Raw genomic sequence first — 27970 nt, 5'->3', positions numbered from 1 at the left:
GGAGATGCACGCTGCTGCTGCGTACCATTTCTCACCCAGGAGCAGCACGATCTGCTCTCCAGCGTGGGTGCAGCACAGCGGCCCATACCTCGAGCACAGCCCTTGTTGCAGCGCTTGAAGGCATCCCTCATGAAAACAGCGTGGCAAACGTGTTGCCGTGCACAACATCACACATGCTCCAGTGCAGCGTGTGGGGTACACGACAGTGCAGACCAGCACGCTGCATACCACTGCATGCTCCTACAGCAACACCGCCGTCTTCTCCCCCCTTCTTCCTGCACTCCCCTCCTACATAGCCTCCTCCTGCTCATCTAGTCCCATACTCAAACAAATTAAACTTAACTGAGGCACTCTCATCTGGTTTATCAAAAGAAGCTCCTAGGAAGCTTTGCCGCTCACCGCAGGGGCCAGGCAGGGCAAGGGATTCCACCTCTGCTCTGCTGCACTGTTCAGAAACCGCTGCGAGCAGCAGCTGGGTATCACTTGCTGGGAAACAAGTATTAAAGCACTTGCAACTGCTCAGCGAATCCTATCACAACTGTATCAAAAACGGTATTTCTGCTTCAGGCTGTCAGACGCTGGGCCAAAAACCCAGAGTGAGCAATACAGACACCAGGATACAGGGAGCTTAGAAAACTGCCTTTATTCTATTAGTTGTTGGAAAAATGAAAATACAGAAAAGAGTTTAGTTGGCTGCAGAACAGCAAGAAGTTCACAGGTTAGGAGTCTGATCACTACATGGTAACCAAACTTACACAAAAAGTTTCCTTTTTTTTTAGTTTTGAAACTGGGTCCAGCAATGAACTTAAGGCAACTGAACAGTTCAGAAGCTTTGAGTGCGAGCAGGCTGTCTTTTCTCATCCCTACGGCACGTCATGGAAAAAACTCCTCCTAGGTGTGCAGACCACTCCAATCATTCAAATGGGTCAGACTCTTACAAATGAACAGGGGAAGAGGATCAGCTGCTTTCCATCGGACTTTATTTTCAAATACAGTTTCTTAAAAAACCCAGAACACCTTAACGCAGAGGTTACAAGTAACAGTATTAGGAAATCCAATTATACAAAAAATACTACATCTAAGCTGGGGTAAATAGATTTATTTTTGGTAACATACATTTAAACTGGCACTAATTACACAGTAACTAAAAGGTAACTAACATGAAACCACAGAACCCTCACTTTTCCTTAGCTGAATGGGACTTGGTCATTTCAGAGCGATCACATTTTCCAACTAATGTTGTACACCACTGAGCCATGAAAATCAGATCTTCCTAAATGTGATAGCACTGAAGCTACACTTGGTGCCACATACAGCCATGTAACTGTTGTACTCAATTAGAATAGGACGTTAGTTATAAAGTAGTTACAGACCAATCCTCTGTGTTGACAGCTTTTTCTCTTTCTAGAGAGAAGAAAGAAGATAGAGAATTGTCTTCAATTAGCGCCTGGCATATCCTGTGAGTGCAGAAAAGGTTTGTTAGAGGAATGTTGAGGTTAACCTTGGGTGCACAGATGAATTTGATGCAGATTGTTATAAAAATCATGGTTGGCTTCTAAATACTGGTAGCAAGATGACTCGATTTTTAAATCTCTTAAGTAAATTATAGATAATGAAAAAGGCCAGTAATCATACACTAAGATTAATAAACAGCACTTCAAAATTACTCAAGTGCAGGGTGCTGCTTTGGCCATCTTCCTCTGGCCACACTTTATAAGAGAAGGCACCCGGACTTTTTCTTGCCACGCCGGGCTTGCAAAGCAGCTCTAGTGGCCATTTCAAAAACCTCCCTCACACCGTCTTTGGTCTTTGCCGAACACTCCATATACCCAAATGCACCAATGCGGTTTGCCATATCTCTTCCTTCTTCGGGTTTGACAGGTTCCTGTAACAGCACAGAAGCAACAGGTGAGAACAATCCAAAGCCGCACCAATATGCACCCGTCTTCCCTTTCCCACCCCGCTTCCCAACAAAGGCAAAGGAATTTCTGATTAAATGCATGTAATTAATTGATTAATAATGAATTGCTCCTGAGAGCCATACTTTAAATAAAGGCAGATTTAAAATAAAATTTGCTTATTTTCTCAAGATGCAGCATGCACCTCGGCCTGGATTACACAGACGGGGTGTATGTTTGCATACTGCACCAATGCTTGAGGACATGATCGATTTTCTAACACCTCTGAGCTTAAAGGCCCCAAGACCCTTTGAAACTTGAGCAAAAGTTTGTGTATTTCAGAGGAAACATTTATGCAACTCTTTGCCACAATTGTAACAAAAGCCTATGAACAAATCCCAAAATTAATGCCTCAGTCTTTTGTGTAAAACCAAATATTATGCAACAGGAGCAAAAATTCTAGAACAGAGCAGAATATCTGCAGTCCCATACCCAAGCTGGGGGTTTCAGACACTATCTGAAAATGAAACCTACTGATAGGCTCAGGAATGAGCTACAGCACCTGCGGTTATCACCTCAAAACACCAACCAATAAAACTGTTTCCTTTCACATTCTGAACATACAAAATAAAGAACAACTCGAGTGTGCATGCGTTGATGTCTTGATGTGTTGATGTCTCCTAATTAATTCCTTTCTACCTCAGGGATCCAGCTCTCCAGCACGGAGAGCAGCTGACTGTTAGTAACCCAATATAGCCATTTTCATTGTTGAGAACGCCTTTTTCTAAAAATTAAATCTCCAAATTAAAAATGAAAAAAGAAACCCTCAATTAAAGGTAATATATACTTTCTGGTTTCTGTCGTGGATAAGTGTTCATTATGCAGCCCATAGGAAGCTGGCAGCAAGCTGCGGATGCCCATTTCATGCTCTGGTACAACCACTATATGCTTTCTTCATTTATTGTAAGACTATCAGAAAGGAACCTGCCTGCTTCATTTTGGCCAGCTCTCGTCTTGTGTGCTCGTCATTCCTCAGGTCCTTCTTGTTTCCTACCAAGATGATAGGCACGTTGGGGCAGAAATGCTTCACCTCCGGGGTCCACTTCTCTGGGATGTTTTCTGGGGGGGGGGGAAAGAAAAAAGAAAAAAAAAGAAGTATGACTGTACTAAAACCCACTTCTGGGGAAAGTTTTAATTTAAAGCTTCTACCTGCTGCCTGAGTGGTTTTAGCTTGCTAATACATACTGATGCCCTTTTTTCTACTCTTAATTTGGGAAGCAAATAGACCTGTTCTAGTATTACCAAAAAAGACAAGCCTGTCTATGGTAATTTTAAGGCTGAAGGACACCTAAACTCTTGGCTTCCCTACATCTCTCAGTAGCTACTTGACAAGGGTTAGCATAAGGTACTTCAAAGAACAGCACACAGAATTCTGAAGTAGAGAGTTATGGAATATTTTGCTTCAAGAGAAACATTTTATTTATCTCCAGAAGCTAAAGATGGGCACAACCCTGAAGCATAAGTTTTTACATCATTTCTTCCTTTTAAAAAGCGACATCAAACCACCACCCTGAACTCTCCCATTAACTGTAGCAGAAACGTTGCTCTGTACACCAATTACAGCTGCACAGAAACAAAGATTGTGTAAGTCATTTGCAGATTTGCCATTTCTCCCTATCTGCACCAAATGAATTTGTGCTTATATACAAGAAACTTTTTCCTCCTAACATAACTTCCCTACATGACTTTTTTTTTAAATGGAGCTGCAAATGGAAGACTTGAGGGCTTTTAAAAGCAAAACCATGATAAATTCTATATAGCAGGAAGTGTTGAACAGCCCAAAACATTTGGCTTTGCTTTCAGAAGCTCTCAGACATCCGAGATTCACCAGTGGATGTACCTGAGGGCTACATAACCCCTTTTTATCTTTACAAAATTCCATTCAGCTTTTGAAGAGACATTAACTATTATGGCATTGTTTTCTTGCTTGAAAGAACAACTTAGACAAGCATTTTGAAGCCAGTTTTTCCACTACAGCCAAAACAGCAATTCCACAGCTGCACCTGGAGTGCTCAGGGGGTGCCAGCCTCTAGACCCTGCACACCTGAAGAGCCATCTGGCAGTTGGCTGCTCCCTCCACTGCTCCCAGGGACACAGGTGCCCCGATACTGGCGAGCAGGGAAGGAGGAGAGGGAGGAAAAAATGGCCAAGATCAGACGACTTAATTAAACCCCTCTCCCCCTGCCTCCAGGGTTCAGTAACCCATCTTGTTTCCAGGGAGGTGAGGTCAGTTAGCTCTCCAGCTGCCAGGGGAGCAGCACAAGCAGTAGAAGTGAGCACAGCTCAAACCTTGTATGTAGCTGTTTACAACCATACCAGGCGTGCCCACAGCACCGCTGCCAATTAAACCTCAAATCGTTTTGGAGAGACAATGAAAGATGTGTCTAAACACAGGATCAGGTGGAGGCAATGAAGAGCGAGATCAGGATTTCCAAGATATCAAGCTGCCATTGATTTTTCTAAAGAGACACTTTCACACCCAACTGCCTGTTCAATGGCTGCTACCCTTCAGAGGCAAGGCAAGAAATGAGACTGAGCAGCTATCAAACATTACCCCAGTCAGACTGTAACGCCACTGTAACATCTTAAGGAATATTTTGTTTGCTGATTTACTCAAACCTTCTGTGAATTGTGGCAGGAATGGTATTTTTCAACCATTGTGGTAGCTGCATTCAGGACTAATCCTTCCATTAACTGCATTTCTGTGCTTCCTGGATCCTTTTTGTCTCATTCTTGTTTCTTCCTAAGACACAACTCTGGAAGGCAGGGTTCATCCATAAGACAGATCAGAGGTGTAGTAAAAAAGCCTCTGTAAGGACAGCTTGCAGTGACTGTGATCACCCTGGCAGTAGAAAACTCCAGAGGATTCAGTGGTTTAATACATTTAAGAGAGAACTGGTATCTCATTTATGGGCACCAGTTAAAATAATTTGACACCTGTCATTAATAGACAAAGCGGAGGGGTCTCTCACTTTTCCTGGCTAGGAGCTGCCCAAGACGCAGACATAATTTTGACCAGTTGCAAGCAAGTACCAGTCAGTCACTGTACAGAAGGTTCTTGTCTGTGTACAGCGGGTCACACACACACACAATCGATGTGCCTAAAGATTTACCTTAACATTATCTGTGTTCCAATAGGAAACCTCACAAATATAGCCACTAGTGAACAAATCCCACTGGTGAGAAGTAGATAAGGGAATTCTTACACAAATTCACTTGTTTAAGAAAGTGCTACCATAATGTATTTGTTTAGGATACTACACCGGATGGATGGAGTAATTACCATTTTAGGAGACTACACTGGATGGATGGAGTAATTACCATTTTAAAGGGACAGAAATCAAAGTTCCAGAGACATTGAGTCTTAGAAATAAGACACTGGAAAGCAGACTAGGAGAGTATAAATCTCCAGCCTCTGATCATTTCCACCAGTGAGAGAGCCACCCCCCTTTCAGTGCAAGCCCCCCTCCAGTGTACTTCTAGCTCATGTTTTTAACCCACGAAGCAGAGAGCAAAAAACCGCAGACTATTTGGGATTAATAACTCAGAGTGTTTCAAGCTGATCTCTCTTGAATAAAAGGAGGGGGTGAAGGTGGTGGAAGGGATTAAAAAAGCTAGTGAAAGCTAGCTTTCCCATTTACATAGAAAGGAAGTTTCTCTATTTTCCTGGATATAGCGTGGTCTCGAGTGTATAAGAACCTGCAATTTTCAAGGAGAAATTAAAAAAAAGTAAAGTAAAATCAAATCTTGGGTGGGCCATGCCACTCAGTGGACACCTTATGTACTCAGAGGGCTCCTGGACACAGCAGAGTGCAGCTACAGCCTTCCTGCTTGCTTGGGGCCACCAAGGCAGCACCTCCCAAGGGATGTGCACACCAGCATGCTGCCTTGGCCCACCAGACAACGTTGCCGGTGTGGGGGTGCTGATCTAGGCCAGGGAGCTGCCTCCCTGCTACGTGTTGCTCAAATTATGCAGCAGAGCCCTGGGTAAACACAGCGTGCTGCTGAGGCTTACAAAATGCCACTCAGCATAGTTGAAGAATAGAGGTTCCTTTAAGATCTTAATGTCTGAAAACTATACATTCAAACCAGCATGAATTTTGAAACTAGGAATGCTCTCAATCATTACAGCACATGAAAATGTATTTTACAGCACAATTTCCAAGGGGAATACAGCGACACAGAGATGCAGTTCTGATTCAATTAGCGATCTACTTACCTAAACTATCAGGACTATCAATTGAAAAACACATAAGTATAACATCAGTATCTGGATAAGAAAGCGGTCTAAGTCGATCATAGTCTTCTTGTCCTGCTGTATCCCACAAAGCCAACTCAACCTGGCAGAAGAAAGATTAAGGCAGTTACCCAGATCACCAGGGAAGTTTTGATTCAGAAGCTAGTAACCCAAGAGAAGTGGATAAAATATTTCTGTTAACACCACTCAAAAGGAGGAGACTACAAGACAAACCACTCTGACAGGAGAACTGTTAGAAATTTTATGTTCCATAACTCCAAAATTCAATTTATTGCATCTTATGAGACTTTTCTTTATATCCATGACCAGTGTCAATTCTCTGAAAGGACATAAAAGCTACCAGCAGAAAAGCAAGACAGAAGAATCGAAGGGAATCGGCTCCAAAGGGCTGGTAATCTCTGTGATAAACATTCCAGAAATACCAGTTTTCAGTGAAAGTGGACTCTCTAAGTATATGCTTTTAGGATTACGCACATTTTCAATTCATTTACAGCTGGAACCTGTAGTGACTAAGAAAGGTCAAGGTTGTACTTACTTGTGCACAAATTCATTCAAACTCCATCACAGCAGAAATTTACACTTGTAATTTGCTTTGAAATAAAGCTGATTTGTGTATAAAGTTTCTTGTTACTAAGAACTGAGTAAAGTAGCTAATGTTCTCAATATTTCTACTTAGTGGAGCTAGGGGAGAATATCCCAATAGGATTGTTTAAAACTGCAGAAGGAATAGCCAATGTTTAAACTAGGAAATTTAAAAACTAGAATCAAGCTCTTAAGATATACTCTAGCTTGAGATTCTCTGATGCATCTGCCTTTGCAACGGAGCGGGTTTCTTCTTGTTTAAGCTCTTACGTTCAAAAATTACAGGAAAGAAGTCCACAGCAGCTCAGATAAAGACAGGTGGGCGGAACTGGAACCCAAATGTGAGCTTGAACGTGCAATGCAACGGTCTGGTTAAATTGTGAAGATACAAAGCCTTAGTTGCATGCATATACAAAAAAATTATTCTGTATTTCAGTCAGAAATACTCCTCTCAGTCACCTCTGCATCTGCATTTGCAAATGTGAATTTTGTGGCAAACGTTCATATTTTTTACAGATACGTCTGTTGAGGGTTCCCTCACATGACACTGAAATCAGGTCCTTTGCTCTACCTAAAAAAACCACATCTTGTACCATCGCTATTTTGTCTTCACATGGCTTCTGAACATTTCCGGTAATGCTTTTCTATGAAGACAGATGTAAGTGGCTGTCAAACAGAACTCTCCTACAAACTTTTGTAATCAAGTTTTCAGAAGACAAAAGTGCTTAGATAAAGTACGTCATCTAGTTACAAAAAAATTCAGTTGACATTTCCACAACAGAAAATGCACTGCTCAAGCTGCTCATGCAATTTTTATTTAGATACCAGCTGCAGACAGCTGATAGGGCACGACTCTCTGTTCAACCCATTTAGAGATGCAGAGATTGAGGCAGAAGGGAATGAGGAAGTTTGACTAGGTGATAAGAGAGAGAAATTGGTATCATACATATTTTAAACAATAGTCCTTAGAGTCTAAGATACAATATAGAAACTGCAGAAACAGTCACCTGGGGGGGAAATATGTTCTAATATTAGTCTAAAAGTACTTTTTTTTTTTAATCCATTCATATCATGGGAGAGAAAAGCTCTTTTTAGACTCAAATAGCATGACTAAACCCACACATAATCCATGCTTGTAACAGTAGGAAATCAAATTTAACATAAAGCCCAAAACTAGCTCAAAAAGTTTTTGCTCAAATCAGGATCGAAACTGAGCAGTTTCAATCAGTCTGTCACTGCATCTGAGCCAGAACTGACTGAAAGATGTTCTGGCTGTACCTGAACCCAGAGCAAAGGCACATGTCGCAGCAAGGGGTGAGACAGGGAAGCTCAGCACTGTCAACATCAAAAAACATGCTTGACATGAGGACCCATGGCAGGCACTGAGGTCAGCTCTGCGTGGTTACCGTAACAAAACAGACATATGCCATGGCTGTCTAAAAGGGTTTGAAAATAGTTGAGCTTTTAAGGTGCAAAGTTTCTGCTTTGTGTGCTTCTGGAGTATCTTGGAAAGCAACAATTTTGCACATCACACGCTACCTTGTGTGACATAAATGAAGGAGGCAACCTATCTGGTGTTCAGAGAGCAGCCTTCTGGAGCAGGTGTCTGGCATGTTTGCTTGTTTGGCAAACAAAGGGACTCAGAGGTCACACAGATTGAAAACTGATTTTCAAAATATTTTAAACTAAAGTGAAATATTTTAATGATTAATTTTCTGAAGTACAAACTAAAAATGAAGCTCAGTGAGCTGTGGGTACGCTTGGCTGCTAAGAATTGCATTCCTTCAGACAAGTGGGACAGATGATGCTGATGGACACTACAAAAATCAAATCCCTTTGAAGCCTGTCAGTCATCTCTTCTGAAGAGGATCCTGCACGTTGCCAGGAGTGAGTATGAAAAAAGACTCTCTCCAGGAACTAGTCTTTGTTAATCACAATACCAGGTCCCTGTCAAAACAGGGACTCCACTCCGCAATTCCAAAGGCCAGTGCCCTCAGCATGTAGGCATGTCTTGGAATTGCTCCATCCCCTCCCACCTACTGCAACTTTTTACTTGCAGTAACTGTATGTTTTTTAGAATCTCAACTTTTAAAGTTTAGAAATAGGTTGTTGAACAGACATTGGATATGAGCAGGTTCTAGCAAGGCCAATATTTTTTCCACAGGAACATGCTTAATATTTAAAAACATATTTACAACATAAGCACTAAGCATGTGTACTAACCACTTATTAAAGAAGTGTAGAGATCTCCATGCTATTCTGAAGAAATGCAAACTCATTTTGACTGTTACAGAAGTGTACACATACCTGCTTTCCATCCACTTCGATATCTGCTACATAATTTTCAAAGACGGTGGGAACATACACTTCAGGGAACTGGTCTTTGCTAAATACAATCAGCAGACAGGTCTTTCCACAGGCACCATCACCCACTATAACCAGCTTTTTTCGAATGGCTGCCATAGCTGAAAAACAAAAGACGACTTATTAATTCTTCTGCTGCAGCTTTTAACCGAGATGCTAATAATTAACAACCACTAAGTTTCCAATTAATAAGAACTTTTAAATTGGGTCTACATGTCCATTAGAGACACAGACAGGTCACACAAGTTGGAATCACACAAGTTCAAATTCCCATCCTTTTGAGAAAAACATTCCCCAGGACTTGTCAACACACTGGTGAGCCACTGGGTGCAAAAATAATAGAAAGGAGAGGAGATCAGCCTGGTTTAGTATTTCTTTACCTATTCTAAAGGCTGAGATAGGAATGTCCAGAGACAGCGAGTGAGCAAGCAGCACTGTCCGAGAGCACCTTCTGAAAAATGTCTTTTAGGTAATCAAATAAGAGATGCTTCAATTCAAGGGCAGCAACGTTTTCTTGTCACGCTGAGGTGTCTTAACTACAGAGTGCCAGAAGCTGTGTGGAAGTCAGCTGGACTGAGGAGCACTCTGCTCCCACATCAGAGCACCAACAGCAGGATCGCAAGGTAACCAGCCTGTTCCCTGAATTAAAACCACCACACTGCAAAGGATTTTGGAAGTACACATCCCACTCCTCAATCTGCTTTCCTGGACATGGCTGTTATCAGGTTATTTTGCCTGCTATCAGCTTACATGAAGCAAAGGGGAGACACAGAGGGAGACACCACCGTGGTGCTCCACACAGACCCCTGCTGTTCGATGTATTGATATTGGCAACACAGAAACCAGCGTGAACAGTGAGCTGACAGTTTGTTAATGATAGGAAGTTATTCCAGATAGTTCGCTGTAAATATATATATCTAATAAGGCCCACAAAGAGAAAAATTGTCCAAACTTCAAATGTAAGACATGGGGCTCTAAACTGATGATTACTCTTCATGAGCAAGATCTTGGGTCAAGTATCAAGCTCCTGGAAACATGAGCTTGGTAGCAGTCAAAAAGAACAAAATGAAATAGCAGGAACTGCTAGGAAGGGAACAGAACAGTGATATGGCCACCGTACAAATCTGTGGCTTGCTCACGTGCAACTTTGGCCTCAAAAAGATGTTATGAAAGCTTGAATAAGTTTAGTGAAAGCCTAGAGTCAGGGTGGGACAGAAAGAGATTATTGCGTTGGATTTGGCAAATTTCTACAAAGTCACAAGTGGCCCATATAGTATGGATAGGGATTGACTGATCACCATCGCTTCCCACAAACAAATGCAGGGGGTGATACACAGTAGAAAAATGTTCAAGCCCACCAGAAGGTAATGGGCCTTGGGAACTCCAACAAGAGGATGTTGTGGACAGAAGAAATTTATACAGGCCTAAAGGAGACCGGGCAAGTACATGGAAGAAGCTTCCTGCATGAGTTAAAGAATGCAGAAACCACATCTGCCTTAGAAAATCCCCATAGTAAAAGTACTTTGAGGCTGAGAGAGTACTTTGGGAAGCACTATATATGTGCCTGCTCTCTTCTTTCTTTTCCCTAGGCATTTATCTGTGACCACTGCAGGAACAAGCCAGAGATTCAGGGAGGGACCTGGCTACGAGGGACTGGAATGAGGACAGACCCATAACTACTTTCTTCTCCATAACAGGAAGGCACTCCAGGGGAAGCTGCTTAGTCATCCCATGAAGCTTCCTGGAAATGGAGCAAACAGCAACGCGACCATAATACCTACCATTGCATGACCAAAATACCAGATGGAGCACCCTTGTGAGTTAACTTTTGCCATGACAATCCCAGTACAAAGCTCTATGAGGATGACTAGGGCTGCTGGCGAGGGCAGAAGGGCTCGAAGAAGCACAGAAGAGAATTAAAAGACATAGCAAAAATGTTTTATCCTTTCCGCCTCTTCTCTTGCCTTATGAAATTAAGTAAAAAGGTAAAACTAACCATCTACAAGCAACTTTTAGTACTATTAGGTGGAGAAGAAGCAGTGGATATTACAGAGAATCTGCACTTCTGCTCCAGGTGTGAACAGAGAAGGACCATTTTAGCCCATCAAGCAGCAAGGGCTCAAGGACTTGTAGAGCACACCTTTGTCAGACACAACTGCTCAAGTAACCCAAATCTATCTCTAAAATGAGCTTCTTTCACCTTGTGAATATATGTGTACACACATTCAAGTTATTTACCTTAGGGATTTGGGATTATTTTTACATTTGTGGAAAGTTTAAAATGATCCAAGCTTTAAAAAGGTTTTCTTTCAGTGGTTTTAGATGGTTTTGAATACTTTCTAGCAATGGTAGTGTTTGATTTTTACAGAACTGGAAATCATCTGTCCTCTGTACCAAGTCAAGATCAACTACTTACAAGTTCTACTACTGTCAGCTTTGTCTAATCTGCCCTTAAAAACTGTAATGCTGAGTCCTAAAAAACCTCTGAAGCCATCTACTCCTGTGCTCCCCAATATTTACTATGAGAAAATTTCCCCCAATGTGTATCCTCAGCCTTCTTTGATGTAATATAAGCCATTACTGTTTATCCTATTTGTCATGGGCAGAGGAGAATAGATTATTCCCTTCCCCTAGAGCAGTTGAGAATACATGCCTTCTCTTCAGGCAAAACAATTCCAGTTTATTCAAGCCTTCTCTGTAAATCATATTTCCTAGACTTTCCTGTTGCTCCCTTCTGGGCACAGTCCAACTGGCACAAATCTACCAAAGCATGGAGCCCAAAAGCTGAATCCAGTATTTCACCTAGGGCTTTACCAACATTAACTAGAGCTGAAGGATTATTTTATTGATCTTCCAGGATATACTGTTGCTTAAACACATTACTGGAGGTGGATGTCTTCTTTTTTTTTTTTTTTCTTCCCAGAAGACAACACTGTTGATACATTCAGCTTTTAATTCATGATAACTCCCAGATCTTTTTCATTAGGACTGCTACATAGTAAGTTGCTCTCTATTCACACAGCTGAATGTTCTACTGTCATGCTTTTATTTATCCTTCCCCTGACTGATGTTTTATTCTACCTCCAAGTTCTAGTTCTGTCCTCCAGCTTAATCACACCCTTTCTCAGATGCAAGTTTAATAATCATGACTCCCAGAAAATTATCTAGGTCATTGATGAAACCACACTGCAGACAAAGTAGGTGGATGATGAAATGGGATAACCTGTCCTTCCTCAGTATCCTCCCTTCTTCTCCCTCCTGTGCTAGTGGCTGGGCTTCTGGCCCTTGTTCACTTGTGTTACCTGCAATAGCACCTAGGATAGGTGACCTTTTTGGCATCACCTATGGATAACTGTCTTTTTCTGTGGATTATCAGATCAACTCTTCCTTTATCTTCCTCTAAATACTTCCACCACTCCATTTTTTTTTTTTTTAAGTGTTCCTTGTAAGTTGAATCTCATTTTATGCTTTGGCTTCTACATACTTATGCCTAAGGTCTACAAGAAAACTGCAATTCTGTAAAAAAAAAAATAAATTATCATCATTTCATGTAATGCTTTCTCTAAACCTTTCTCTAACAAAACAGCCTGAAAATTATATATATATATATATATATATATATAAAAAAAAATATTTCAGGAGTTTTATTTGATCTCACTATCTCTTTCCTGAGAAAAGCCTATCACTAAACTCTCCCTGCCTGGATCCTTCCTGAGATCTGTTGACATTATTTGGACCAAACGTGGAAGACCACTCTGTCAATCAAGGTGCCCTTCAGCAGTGTATGCTCAACCACCTCCTTCCCACTGTTTAGGATCCACCCCATGAGACTCTCCCCTGCTCACAGTCTTTTATGTGCAGGACAGTCACCAGGACATCTTAAACCTGCTGAACAGTCCCTTCCGTCTAGTACATTGAACATCTAGGTAATTAAAATTCCCTCATCACCAACTTCTAGAGGATCCTGCCAAGATGTTCACAAAAAGCCCCAACCACCTTATCTTTTCTTGGTGACCTATGGCATCCTCATCTTTTTTACTTTAGTTTCAGCTTCCAGAGCATTACCACAGAAGAATTCCCTCTGCATAATGTCCTTGGAACAAATGTATTGTATAAAATTCAATTCAGGATGCAAAGATCACTGCTTATATCCTTGAAGCTTTCACTTGCCTCCAAAGTCCTAGGAGTTGCTTTTGATTTGCTTACCTCAAGCATTCCCCTGGGCATGCAGCAAAGGCTGAGGCTAGCTTGTTTATGGACCTCAACGAATTTTCAGAAACAGCTCAGATTATAAATGCTGGGTAGACAGAGACGCCTCAGGATGTCAGGTCTGACCACTGGACAGACCCCTCCATCAACCTTGGGAGGAAGTCACCAAACATCACAACCGCTTGTTTCTTCCTTACATTAGTGGTTATGAACTTTACAGCCTTATGGTACTTGACCTTTCTTCTCTGCTGGTGAGGTTGAACCCTTACTTGCTGCTAGAACAATATACTTCACTTCTATTCAACATGTGGATGTTCAAGGATGGAACACTGCTGTTGGGCCTGCACCCAGCTTTCTTCTCATGACAGATTCATCTTGTCTGTATCGCTGAAGGTCTCCATGTGTACGGAAATTGTTCTAGTGGTTCTACTTGTCCAAAACAGCCACATTTGTTCTTCAAATTTTAGCAGATATCTGGCCACGGCAACAGCATCCCATAATCCGTGCATTAAGCATATTTACAATAATAATCTCCTAATTTAGAGGATTCAGTGTACATATCGGCATCTTTTAGCTAATTATTTTTAGTTAAAATAAATACATTCCTATCCAGTGGGTAGCTATAAGGGATTTTCAGGTCTGGCAAATACTCAGAAAAGCAACATCTTCATAGTACAATAGAGAAAAAAATTGATTGCTTGGAATGGAGCTACATCTTACTGGTGCATATCACAAGGACAACACTAACAGCATTCACCGCAGTCGAGTCTTTCTGCTGCATTTTGACATGCTCTGGTTTTCTTAATCAAGTATTCTGAAGCCTGGAAATACATCAAATTTGGGCCAGCAATATGTTTTGACAGGAATCAAAAAGCACTTTGCTAGCCTAAAAAGTTTAATTTAAGATGTACAGTACTTACGTTACATGCAAGTTAGTATTTGCTGCACTACAGCCTGTCACCAGTGTGTATGTGTATACATTTAGAGGTAAAAAACTATATGAACTACTTAAGAGGATAGTACAAATAGACCAGATCCAAGCTACCACTACCTCACTTTAGCCAAACACAAATACTACACATTCATCCTTTTACGCAATGCATAGAGCAGGAAGAGACCAGTAAATCCAGAAAGCTGCTGGAACAGCATCACTGACGATGCACACAGAACATTTAGGAAGAAATATTCTAACCCAGTTACTGTAACAGAATGGCTGCAGCAATCTTCTGGGGGAATCTGTGCATCTTCGGCAGCAAGATAACAGATCCGCAATTTTTCTTACTCTTAAATGAACCACTCCTCCCCCCTTTGCATTTATAGGATTCTTAAAACCAGCTCATCTGCTAGATTCAGAGTGGAAACTCTCACAACATGACTCAAGTGACTCATCTGAATGGAAGAGATGCAATTATGACATTTCCTCAACCTAGGCCAGTGCCTTTCACAGGTATTACAAGAGCTTTAGACATTGTTTACTCAATCCCACTAACATCACAGGAGGTTACAACACAAGGAGCTCCTGTTTGCTGAGAGTTGCCACACTAATATCCTTGTTACACGAGGCTGCTATTTCTAAGTGCAGTGACGCTCCAAGACTTATGCAGCATAAAGCCCTGCTTGTTAAGAAAATCTAGCAAATACTCCAGAAGAATGAGAAATAGGGAAATTAATTATTTCCATGTTTTAAATGTACTCCCCCCTCAAGTATTATTGTTTACTGCAATGGAATTTGCCTCTTCTCTTCAGCACACTATTTATTTTTCCAAGGAACAACATTTCTAGTGCTCCTCTCCTGCAAATCCCAAGGCCACACAGCACGAGTGAGGATTGTGGACACGCTACTGACATTCTGACGTTGGATAAGCTGGTAAGAAACATGCGAGGTTTGCCTGTCTCGCTCTGGATCTCATCCTGGAGAAAGTAATAAGGTGGAAGAAACAGCCCTTTACAATCACATAGGTATCCCGACTAGAGTTAATTTCAATTACCAATCAGCTACTACCAACTTTACATTGCCTGCTATGCCATGCGGGCAGATCCCTTGTATAACGCACAGTTTTGTCAAAAAAGGTCTGGATTACTGCATATGTTAGCAAGAACTCAGCAGAAGCAGTTCAGCAGGACCATTAATGATGTTTCTGATGCTGAGGGGAAAACATCCTTTAAATTCTTTCCCACCTAATCTTGCTGAAGTCCTTAAAACCAAAATGTTGGAAAGCAAGGGTTTTGAAACCTTGTAAAGACTGCTTTGCTGCTCACTCCTCCGCACTCGGCACTTAAACAGTTTGCTATTGAGCAAATTACAGCCTGGCACTCTTCTCACTGGCTTCATTTCCCCCTTCATTCAGTCAGCCCTGCCCTGGGGCAGCAAGAGGAACAAGAGCAAGGATTAGGGATCACAAGATGAAGCCCTAATCGAGTGTCCCCCACCCCGACCAGTCAAGCCCTGCCCTCTACCTACCACAGGGGAGAACTGCCTCTGCACCAGGACCTGAAATATACTCACTTTTGTTCAAGTTTGAGGGGGAGGAGGAATGAGTTTCCCCGAAGACTCCAGTGATGAAGAGGACATGGATGAGCAGGCTTTTCCCAGTTTTCTTCTGGCTGTTTAGCAAGGTCTGGCATCAAAACTGAGAACTACCAAAACAGTTTGGAGCCAAAAGCAGATTAGCCCAAAAGCAAATAGGTCTGGCTTTTAGGGCAGCTGTATACAGACAGTGAAAAAACTGAGATTGAATACAGAGCATTTGGGTGGGGGAAATGGTCCAAAGACCATGAGCAGAGAATGGGGAGGAGACAGGCAAACAGGCCAGGAGGAGGATGGTGGAAGGATGTAACCGCTCAAATCCACCCTCCTCTAGAGCAGAATCCAGGATTCCCACATCTCCCAGATGTTTAACTGCCAACAGGAGGCAAGTGTCTCAACCTCCTCCTCCATTGAAATCTCAATGGAAAATGCCAGCAACTATACATTTAGTATTTTTTTTTCTCCACTACGCTTTTCATTAGCAAAAGTATGTATAAACAAATGTCAGAAACATTGCAATTTACTGTTGAAATACTATTCATGCTACCTTAAATCAGCTCCTTTGAGCGTACATAAGCCTATGTGTGCTATCATGCTATTTTTTTTCCAAATAACCCATACAGGATGGGCTATGCTCTTAAATAGCAACAGTTGTGAAGCAAAGGAAACTATGACCCCAGTTCACCTCTTACAGACATTGCAAAATGGGTAGCAAACAGCCATGGGACTGCAATAAGAGTAAGAAAAAAATAAAAAAATAAAAAAGGTGATTCAATCACATAAAGGATTTTGATACAACCCATGCTTCTGCTACAGGGCTCCTAAAAGGTCCTGGAAGAACTACATACACCAAAACATGCTGCAAGTGACCACTTATTTATTTTCTTTTTTTCTGAAGACATCAGAATTTGGAACACAAATATTAAAAACATGAATGCAGTCACCACTATAAAGGAGACAGTCAACACAGCTTATTTCAATAACTGAAATTTACTTAATTCTGTGCAAATTTGCCTGTGGACACTTGCATTCATAAACTGATAAGCCGCATTATTTAAAGCGTTACTAACAAGGCCTTTGGGAAACAACTATATTTATATTCCTTACAGCATGCAGCACATAAAGCAGTTTGACAGTACTGCAAAATAGACCTATTTCCAACTATGGCACTACGTGGGAGCAGTTGGTAAGAAAAAGATATCTGCTGGAGTTTTTTTTGGAGGGTTACATATGAAATTTAACACTTGAAAAAAGTCCCAAAGCTGGCAAAGTACAGAGCAGGCTATTGACGTTGCACATTAAATGTAATCCACAGTGAAACAGAAATTTTCTATTATAAGATTGAAGTACAATTGAAAAAATTACACAGAAGGTCAGCATAGTATCCAATGGGATTAAAATACTGGACACAGGTCCTTCAGGAAGGTCCTTGGACAGGGCAAGCAGAGCATTCAGCTCTCTGCTAGCAGTTTATTCAGACTGTGTGTTAACCATCCTCAAGTCTGGCAAGTTTTACTAGTTTGGGAAAAGTGCTTTGCAAACATATCCGTACATTTCCAGAGCCAGCTTTAAATGGGGAGCAGTATAGCTGTGTTACAACCCTAGCTAATAAACCTCACCAGGTCTCAGCTAACTCCACAAATAACCAGCTCAAGCTTCTTTGTACCACATCACCACAACTGGAAGCAGTGTCAGCTTAACTGCACTAGGTCTTAAAAACATTGGTTCAGTGCCAGCCCTGGTGAACACTTAAGGACTGATGAATTTTATACAGTCATAAAGAGTTATCCAAAAGTACAAAATTGGTGCTTAACTGGCATGGACATACAATGCATTTCAGTTAAGCACACAGTGTGTTGTTTATGCTGCCTCTACGATGGCTGCGATAGGGCAGGAGATCCCTCATCCAGCATAAAGCCTGCCAGTGCAGAGTTTTTGAGGAAACCTGAATCAGCAGTCAGTACTAGATCCATGTTGTGTGTCATGCGGACATGGTATGTCTAATCTGAGATATCACGTGAAGTCTCAAAGCTGGATTCATCCTATCAAATGATAGCCTTTGCCCTTGCTTTCTTCTTCAGGATAAATCCTGTATGACAACTTACAATTCATCTGACTCTCAGAGAAGAAAATTGCTTTTGATTTTGATAAATTTTCTTGATTTCTAACCACCAGAGGAAAGAGCAAAACATTTTGCTTTGCTCTCCCTCCCTGTACAGCCTACCCGCCAGTGCTTTACGGGAATGATGCCTCAGAGCTCGATCAAACACTCCCAGGAACAGACACACTATCGTTTGTTAACAAAATACCCAAGCCGTGACCTGTACGACCCTCTACACCCAGCACTGTGTCCCGCAAGCAGCTCCAGCACGGACACTGACCAGGGGACCAACTTGTCCCTGCAGCTAAACTTACACTTCCTACATCTAGAGACTCACAGACTGTCCTTCACTACAGGTCTACACACATATAAAAATGGGTACATTGGCTTGGGACTTAGGTCTCTCCACCTCAGCACCTGGCATTCAGGACCAGCTTAGGAGTGGATTCCTACAGAAAAGCAGAAGAGGAAAAAGGAATGAGAAGCTTCCCCCTCCATGCTCTCCAGGCTCCAACCATTTCAGCTCAGGAGCTTCTTGGGTCAGATGTGGTTCCCATGAATTTGGTAACCTCAAACAGATTTCTCTTCCATGAGCTTGTCCAGAGTCCCTTTGAACTCATGTAAACTTCCAGCACTCACAACATCCTGTTGGAGGGAGTTCCCACAGCTTAATTACACATTGTGTGTAAAGCCACTTCCTTCAAATTCAAGATTGTCCCTATTAGTTTCTTTTACCGCATCCTAACTCCGAAATGGAAAGAGAGCGAACAGTTTACCTCTCTCACCCTCTTTCTGCTGCCCACATAACAGACCTTCCAGACTGAAGCATCCTAGCATAGAGTTGTCTGTTTGTTTTTAATACCTTTACACCTTTGACAGTAGTGACTGGCTGATCTATCAGCTGGCTGCTCCCAGCATAAGGACTAACAAAGTGGTAGAGGTGTCACTGTGAAGTGCTTCAGCCAGGAGGGCCCTTGGAAGCCCAGCAGCACAGCACTGTGTACCTCCCCCTTCCACATCATCCATCACAGCCCCAAAGGGCTGCTGCAACACAGGCCCCAGGAGCTGGAGCCCACAGGGACACCCTCGTTTTGACAAGGGTGTGCTGTTATATCCACTCACACCGTATCAGAGAACCACACCCTGAGCTGCATTTCAAGTGCAAACAAGCAGCAGGTTGGTCATTCCCCAGTACACATTTCACTCCTTGCATTAACTCAAGTGCAGATTATCTTGACTTCAAAACAGGTGATAACAGAGAATCCCCTACCATGCTTCTTGCTCCAGCAGTTAGTTACATTTTCTGCACCAGTGATGAGGTTTTATTTGTCACTTCCTCATTTATTTGGCCTCTGCAAATTTCTTCATACTGGTATTTCGTTTCTTTCAGGTGACTGGTAAGAAATACAGCCCAAGAGCTAACTCCTTCGTGTTCTCACTAGACACAGATTCACTTGAGTCTCCACTTGCCTTTTTAAAGCTGTCCCCTTTCTCCTAAATTTAATATGAACCATATTGATCTTGTACTGACTTAGTTTCTCACTGAAAATGACGTGCAATTACTGTCAAGTGCTAACCGAAGGCTAAGATGAACACCTGTACTTAAGAACCAAACTGAAACAATTAACACTAATTGTTTCTATTTCCCCCAGTCCAGGTTGAGTGACATTGCCTTAATTCTTTCCTGAACGCTTTGTTACTTATTCCATTATTGTACCTGGGATTGATGTCTTAGTCTGATGGGATTATAATCATTAAGGTTGTCCTACTTCTCTTTATTATTACTGCATATTAGCATTTTTTCAAACTCCTTAAACTGCTGCAGTATGTAAAGAGCTTTCTGGAAAAAAAAATATTACATAACCCCCCTCCACTCTCAGGCCACAGATCTTCAGAGCTGAAATATGTATCAAAACAGAGGTGTCAATTACCAAGTCTGGTCAGATTAGGCATGCAATACCATTCAAACTTTTTTTTTTTTTAATTTAAAGAGATAATCAAAATACCTGATTACAGGGAAATTCCCTGTGTACGGATAAATAACTGGCGAAAGATAGGAAACCGGACAGAAAGAAATGCTCAGCTCTCACAGAAGACCACCAGTGGAACCTGCACAGCTCGACATTCCTAAATGACCTGAAAAAGCGAGGAAAAATAGCAATACAACAAAATTTACTGATGATGCCAAGATGTTCATGTAATAAAGGCAAGGGCTTCTGTGATGAATTTCAGAACCTTAACAGACTCTGTGCCTAAGCAATAAAATTTGAAATAGGTAAATGTGAAGTGATACACAAGGTAAAATCCAACTTCCTATATGAAATGATGGACTGAGAGCTGATCACTGCTACTCAAGGGCAATATTTCAGGGTTATATAGTTAATTCCTTTAAAATACAAGCTCAACACTCTGAAGAGCTAAAAATAATTTAAATTTCCAGTATTAAGAACTAGGAAAAAATTAACAAAACAGAAATCATTAAGCTGATGTAGGAATCCACAAGCACGCCTGCACCTTTTGACTCTGTGTGCAGCTGTGATCCTCCCCATGTCAAAAGGCTATAAAGGAACTGGAAATGACTCGGACCAGGGCAACACGGATGACTAAACTGTAGAACAGCGTCCATGCGTAGAACAACTATGGCAGAACTGGAAAAAGGACAATCTGGAAGAGATGCAACCAAGAAGGAAAACGACTACAGACACTTCTCTAAGATCCTCAGCAGCGGTGAGAAAAGCTGGGGCCTGAGCATTCAGTCTGTAAAACAAGGACAAGGGCACACAGAATGAGCCTGGTTCAAAGCAAAGGCAGGCAGGGCAGATAGCAAGGCTTTGTTGTTTCTACCACATTTCAACTTTTTAGATCCATAATTTCTTAGTCATAGGTTTCTCTTTGTCCTCCCTTTTTCTCCCAGTTACTTTTCATGCCTTTGAGCTTCTGTTTTCCATTTTCTACTTTCAGTTTCTATTTTGCTCCTATTTCATCTGTAGGGCTTTCTTGCATTGTTTTTTAAGTGCAAACAGATGCCTTCATTTTCTTTCCAAGTTGAGTTATTTAATTCACTTTCAACACTTGATTAGGGAAAATAATCGCAAAAGGAGGTTCCTGAAACATCTTTTTAAAGCCTGTTTAAGCAAAAATTGTTAGATACTAAACCAGTAATATGTGCAAGCAAAACTCTCTGTCTTAACACTGTCACCACGCATCCTGTTTTGCAAACACCAAACTTAGCAAGATCCTCCTGGTCTACTACAAGTCTTCTTTGTTCTTTACCTGCGAAGTTCACCCCTATGCTGTTCACCTCCCTATTTCTATATAATTAGTAAATTAATGCCATTTCAGAACTCAGGGAAGAAGACTAATTCCAGCATTTCTCCCCTGCCTTAATATGCCATGACAAGTCCCTCTCCAAGGCTGAAGGCAAAGCTGGGACTACAGGGGCAGAAAGCAGTATTTTGTCCTCAGGACCTGTGACTGCCATTGCTGTCCTTCCACCCTCACTTAACATTCTTGTTACTTTGCCCCTATTGACTAGATCTTTCTTATCTGTAGGTACGATGACTTACAAGAGCACTTCTCTTATGCAACACCGAGTCCCAAGATTACTTTGCACAAAATGAGATTAGGGCTTAATATTGAGGTAATTATAGTAGATCTGTGGATTTCCACTCGTGTACAATCTGCAAAACGCTTTGCATTTGTGACTTCTTTTATTCTTGGTATCCTCTCTGCCCAGACACCTCCAGCATGTCAAAGAGGGTGCAGGGAGCCCACACGCTGAACAAGGCAGGTTCTGGTCCGGCAAGATTGCTGTCTTTAGGCACCCACCACTGCCCTGTAGCTGGCAGCAGGAGCACATATGGACAAGCAAAACTAACACCAACTCTTCCAGACAACCATCTTTTTGTACCCATAACTGACACTCTGACCTGTGTTCCTCCTCTTCTCCCACCACAAGACATCTGTTGAGATTGCACTAGTTTGGATCAAACACCCATCAAGTCCAGCACCCTGCCTGACACACGCAGGTATCAGAGGACTAAGAGAGTAAAAGAAGGAGCAAACACATTGATACCTCTGCAAGTGTATTTTCTCAGTTTCCAGCTTGAGGGTATTCTTAGTTTTTTTTAATCTTTGTGCTCAACAGCCCATTTGATAGCATTTTCTTCTGTGATTTCATCTGTTTGATTCTGAAGCCACGTAAATAGTTGTCATTCAAAGCACTTTGCGGTGCTGCATTCTGCAGTCTCAGTACAGACTGCGGAAGAGCCACCATCAGTTTCGATCTAGTCCAGACTGTGCTCAGTCATGTCTTTGCCAAGCTGAAGGGTTCTAATCTTTTTAAGCAACCCTTGTATGGAATCCATTCCTTATCCCTGATCATTCTTCTTCAGCTTCTTTGCTTTTCCAGTTACACTGTATCTCAATGTCTATCTTCCTTCACAGAAAACCACAGTAATCAGTGTGCTAAGAACTGAAGCCATGATACTATCCTCTGTTTTCTTCTTTACTCCTTTCCCCAAAGCCCCTCACACGTGCTCATATGATCACTGTTGAACATTAAACTCGCATTTTCACAGAATTATGACAAGCTCTTCCTCCTAAGTGGCAATAATTAGCTTTTACCCCATCGGTGCACAAACAAACTAAGATTTCTCCCCCCCAACTTTGTATTTACCTGGAACAAATTTCATTTGACATTTTACCGCCTGTAATTCAGTGCCAGAAGGCCGAGCTGCAATTCTTCCTAGTCAGCTATCATTTTTTCTTCCTTTACTGCTTAACACCTTTCTCACCAGATCATTTACGAGTATGCTGAAGAGTATAGGTGCAACACAGATCACTATTCTTCTCTTGTCCCAACCTTCCCTTCTCTATGCTTGTCAAGTCATTCAAAAACTCCAGTAGATTCAAGCAGCACCGTTTCCTTTGCAAAAGCCATGTTGACTTTCTCCCACCTTAAGTTCTTAGTCTGTCTGTCTACTTTTTTTTTTTTTCCAGAATTTATTTTTAAAAAAGGCATTGAACTCTGTGATATCCTGCTGAACTATCTTTAAGAACTGCTACCTTGTAAGCCATCTTCTACTTCTCTGGCTTCAAGGTATTAAGTGAGAAGTTACATAGCATAATTAATAATTCGGTCATTTCATCCCCAAGTTTCCTTTGGAACCCTTGGGCAAGCACCATCTGGTCTTGGCATTTTGTAACTATATTTATCATTTTGCTCTAAAAACTTATTTGCTGACACTTCAAGCAGAGACAGATCTTCCAATGAGTCCTGTTCCCCATAAAGAGAATTTCTGGCATAGGAACCTCTTTGGACTCCTCCACAGTAAACAGGAATGCACATAAGTCATTTCACTTTCTACTGATGGCTCCATCATCAAATATTTCTTTCACTTCATCATCATCTATTGGCCCTCCAGACTCCAGTAACTTTCTTGCTTCTGATGTACTTGGAAAAGAATTTTTTTTTTTTGCTATTAGTATGATGTTGCTCAGAGTCTTCCTGGCGGGTCCTTATATTTTTCATTTGACTTGCCAGAGTTCACGTTCTTATTTACTTTTCTGGTCAACTTCATGACTTGAACCTTCTGAAGGCTGTATTCTTATTTCTAATACTTTCTTTATCCCAAACTGCATGCTCATTCTCATCTGTCAACATTCCATGGTATAATTTAAAATCTTCCCAACAACATTGTCAATTTCAAGCGCAGAAGCCTAGTTCTGCTGTGGTTTACGTGGAACCCAGCCTTTCCAAACAGCTTTTGAACTGAGGTCCAAAAAATGAGCCAATTCACCTTGTCAGTACCACGTCAAGATCCTACTGTAAGACAGCCTTCTCATCTCACACAATTTCAACAGAGCAGATCGAAGGTGAAGAACAAAGAGCCTCCAGGTGTAAAATATAAGAAAAATGAAACATTAGCAAAGAATGTAAACAGAGATAACTGGTACTTGGAGAGCTGCTAGTTCTTTCAAACCACTGACACATGCAAAGACAACCTTCCTCAAAACTGTGAAGATGAGGAGGAGGAATCACTTTGTACACATCCACACTAGAGATCTGCTCCAAATGTGACAGTTCAATCAGTCAGTACACAGTCAGGTGAGACAGAACTATTTATTGTTGCAAAGCACTGCTAATCAACTGAGCAAAGAGATTGAATTCAGCCCTGTTTCTGCTTAAAAACAACAATTTAAAAAAGCAAACAAAAAACCCAAAACTGTCAGAGCTTGAAGAAAGAAAGACCTCACATTCGTTGAGGGTATACTGCCCAATTTTACTAGGTATACTAGTGACCCTCCATCTGTTCCTTCTACTAGGGACCTTGGTCATGAAGGCTGGTCAGAGAAAGACAGTGAACCTTGTTCTGATTAGTTTAATTAGATGATTCACTTCGGAAGGACTGGCTGTTAGCTGTGTGTATGCAATAGTAGATGACAAATATCTTAATTAAAAGGTGGTCTATGGACATCTTAATTCTTTTACTGTTTCAAATGTCCTTCTCAAGCGAAAACATGGTGATAGGAAAAGGACAGAAGAGAGGGTGGACAGATCAGAGTTCCTCTATCAACTCCAATTATGCTTTTGTTCACAGTTCAGAACGAGGTGAGAACAGAGACCACATCAAGGCCAGAAGGCACCCAGACACCTATAACAGTGGTGTAAAATGGCTTAAAGCAACGATAACTTAACCAGTGTACCGGAGACAGTCTTTGGGATATTTGTGCTTATTTTTGAGATGATCTTGCAAGTAACAAGCAACTACTTCTTTCTGCTTAGCTACCTAGCTATTTATACAGCGTCCAGTGTTGCAGGAGAGGGATCACACCAATAGGCAAGGAGCGGAGGATTTTCATCGTGCACTCAGATGTGTGCATTTGCATAGCTGTATCCCTGGGAATGAAGGCAAGCTGCCACTAGGTGCATTTATTTTGCACAGCACTGTTCTGTATTATGGGGTTTCACCCTTATTACTTGTTTACTAGGACAGAGTCATCACGGATCAATTTAAGATTTAAAGGGCATGCTGGCTAGCCTTTATTGACATGCTAACTTCCTCAAACTCACTGACTAAACTTTTCCTCCACATTAGCTAAACTGCATTTGAAGACAAGTTGTAAGGCAACAGAGCGGTACATGAGAGTTTAAATGGGTGTGGAATAACACAAGCCAGATTAGAGTTCAGTATAAAAAGTAAAAGATAGCGTCTGAGTGGAGACTTGGAAAGAACCTGATGATATCACAGCAGGAGAGAATAAAACGTTACAGAGAGACTGAATGAGAAGATACAACAGGCTAGTGAGAAGGCAGTAGTCAAGGTCTGAAATTTCTAGGGCTAAGTGGACCACAGAAATGGTGTAAAGATGAGCCAACAGGGTTCTGGGCAATGCAAATACGTTGAGAGAAAAAGATGAAGTGTAAAAAGCAGGAAAAACAAGAGTTAACATTAAAGAAATGAGGAAATACAACAATATTTCTAAGCCCCTCCAAACTATCAAACTGTTTTTATTTGGAATTTGCTTATCTGAAGAGCCATCACTAGTCCGACATCCTGGTGGCAGCTAAGATCATTTAGGATGTTTTTACTGTCAATTCCTGGCTCAGAGAACTCCCCGCCTCTGGCGCTCAATTGCTGTGGCACTCAGCCAGAGCGTGAGTTTGGTGAACTAGGAGGGATAACATAAGGGTTGCTCAGCTTAGCTCTCTGACTGAATTTCTTTTGCCCCTTGTGTGAAGGTACATTTATATCTTCAGAAATTATTAAAAAAACCCCCCAACACGTATTCTAGTGTTAAATGATACAAATCGCCCATTAAAATTAATTTATGTCAAGCATTTATGCTGAATATGCTGTTAAGCATTCCAGTGAACTAATTAAAATGAAATAAGGCTAATGGCAATTTTTCTTTTTTTAAACATGCAACCTTGGTCCAAATCGGAGCCAGAATTAGTCTGCATATTTGAAACAGAAATGCTAGTGCTGTGTGGCTGGAGACCTGGGTAAGGCCAGAACAGGGCAGGAGGAGGGCCACACAGATGCATCAGAAGAGCCTTCAACACAAAGTAAATATTTTGACAAACAATCATTTCAAGGAGGGCGAGACTTCATATTTCCCTACTGAAAAAAAGAAAAAAAATAATCCCAAAATAAAGCCATTGGAGAATCTAATACTTTGAGTCACAAACAACATTTAGGACAAGTAAAACTAATTTTTGAGATTTCTGAGATAAAAAGAGGGTTATAAAAGTTTGCTTTTAGAAGAAGTGCACTGTTTTAAAATCACAGACAGCAGAATTGTTACCTAGTCTAAGCTCTGGGGAAAAAAAAAAAAGGCAACAAGAAACCTAACATTCCCTGCGTAGGTCTGAGGATTTAGTTTCCTCTGAATCCTGTGTCACATACAGAAAGAGCGGGTGGGAACCACTGCTCATGAAGAGTTCCCTGCAACAAACAGGTGAACTGTACCGGGACAGAAACAAAAGCTGGATATGAGGCAGCAACTAAAAACAAACAAACAAACCCCCATTCCAGACACCTCGCAGAGACAGACTTAAAGGAATATCAAAGTGGTCAAGGCATTATTTGACTGGGGACAATACTTTGTCCTGAGTCTCTGTAATAACTTTAGCACTGTAAACCTCTGTAAGTTTGGGGGTTTTTTTCTTTAGAGCCAAATGCAACTGAAGTTGTCTGGAGGCTCCTCTCGCCCCTGAAAGAATGGGTTTCCTGGCAAAGAAGGTTTAGGTAGCGTACAACTTTAAGCCGGGTAATCTTCCGTCTAAGGTAAGGCTGTTGGGCCACACGAAGCCGATCGCGCTAACAGTGAGTTCTAACCCAAAACCGAGCTCTTCGCTACACGCTCGTCCGCGTGCCCTCGGCCTGCTGAGGCGGCACCGGCTGCGGCCACGGCAAAAAAAAACAAAACTAAAAGTTTGCAGTTACACTCCGAAGGGCGATTTCTCCCCTAGCTACAAGTTTAAACACCAGCAGAAACCGGGAAGCGTTTCCGCGGGAGCTAACGCCCCCGGCCAACCCCGCGCAGCCGGTGCGACGCACGGGGGGCTCGCGAGCGACCCACGCGTGCAGGCGCGGCCCGGCCCGAGGACCCGGCTCACCCCCGCGGCCCGACTCCGCGCTCCGGCGTGGCGGCGCCTCCCGCGCGCCCGGGTGACGTCACCACAACAAGCTGCCAGTCAGCCGGGTCACCCCCACCGCCCGGTGCCCACTCGTGTCACACCCCACGGCGAGGGAGGGGGACGGACGACGGGGCGGGGGGCGAGCGCCGCCTCCGCACCGCCTACGGCGGAGCTGGCGGGAGCGGGGTCCCCGCCGCGGCCCAGGCGCCGAGGGGCCGGGCGAGGCGCAGGCAGCTCCAGTGGGGGAGCCTCCGGGGCCGCGCCCCAGCCCGGCCGCCCCTCCCCCGCTCCCGGAAAAGGCCCCGTTACCGGCCCCGGAAACTTGGGGGCTCTCGGAGGGGCGGCCGGGCCGCCGCACATGCCCTCCCCTTTTGTGCGCGCGATGTCGCCCGGACGCGGCGGCGAGAGGCTCGGCCGGGCCCGTCCGCCCCCGCCCGCAGGCCGCGGCGCGGGCTCCCGGCGGGGGCGGGCGGGCCCGGGCCCCACCCGGCGGCGGCGGCAACAGCAGCGACGGCGGCGCCGCGAAGGGGGGAGAAAGCCGGCGAGCCGCCCCTCCCCGGGCGGCGGAGAGCCCCCCCGGTACCTGCGGCCTGCGCTGGGTCTCGCTGCCGCCGCTTCCTGCTCCACAGGCCCGAGCTCGAGCAGCGGCGAACGGAAACGGGCGGGGCGGGGGCGTGCGCGCTCACCGGCCCGGCGCGACGCGGCGCGGCGCTGCGCTGCGCTCCCTCAGCCCGGCCCCGCCCGCCTCCGGCCCGCGCGCCCGCGCGCGCGCGCCCCCGCCCGCCCTACGGCCAATCGGCGCGGCCGGGCGCGGGGGCTGCCGGGA

General features: G+C 43.0%; 1 protein-coding gene across 2 annotated transcripts; it reads right to left on the bottom strand.

Moving 5' to 3' along the window:
- Window positions 1-618: 618 nt before the first annotated feature.
- On the bottom strand, window positions 619-27892 carry RHOA (ras homolog family member A). 2 transcript variants are annotated; one of them, XM_072876488.1, is made up of 6 exons: window positions 27728-27892; window positions 20006-20135; window positions 9106-9263; window positions 6178-6298; window positions 2887-3017; window positions 619-1885 (listed from the first exon to the last, which is right to left on the bottom strand). In XM_072876488.1, exons 3-6 carry the CDS (start codon window positions 9259-9261, stop codon window positions 1712-1714), a joined length of 582 nt encoding a protein of 193 aa, XP_072732589.1. In that variant the 5' UTR covers window positions 9262-9263; window positions 20006-20135; window positions 27728-27892; the 3' UTR covers window positions 619-1711. The 2 variants fall into 2 exon arrangements, with proteins under 2 accessions (XP_072732589.1, XP_072732588.1); XM_072876487.1 differs by lacking the exon at window positions 20006-20135 and having other exon boundaries at window positions 27728-27891.
- Between the last annotated feature and the right edge of the window lie 78 nt (window positions 27893-27970).

Source organism: Ciconia boyciana, chromosome 11, assembly GCF_034638445.1.
Source record: "Ciconia boyciana chromosome 11, ASM3463844v1, whole genome shotgun sequence".
Lineage (NCBI taxonomy): Eukaryota > Metazoa > Chordata > Aves > Ciconiiformes > Ciconiidae > Ciconia > Ciconia boyciana.
This window is presented reverse-complemented; position numbering and strand designations above follow the sequence as displayed.

Coding starts and splice junctions, on each gene's coding strand:
- RHOA (XM_072876488.1), bottom strand. CDS start 9,261: ATGGCAGCCATTCGAAAAAAGCTGGTTATAGTGGGTGATGGTGCCTGT. Junction 3,018..6,177: donor TGATAGTCCTGATAGTTTAG/GTAAGTAGATCG, acceptor CCCCCCCCCCAG/AAAACATCCCAGAGAAGTGG. Junction 1,886..2,886: donor AGCTGGCCAAAATGAAGCAG/GCAGGTTCCTTT, acceptor GTGCTGTTACAG/GAACCTGTCAAACCCGAAGA.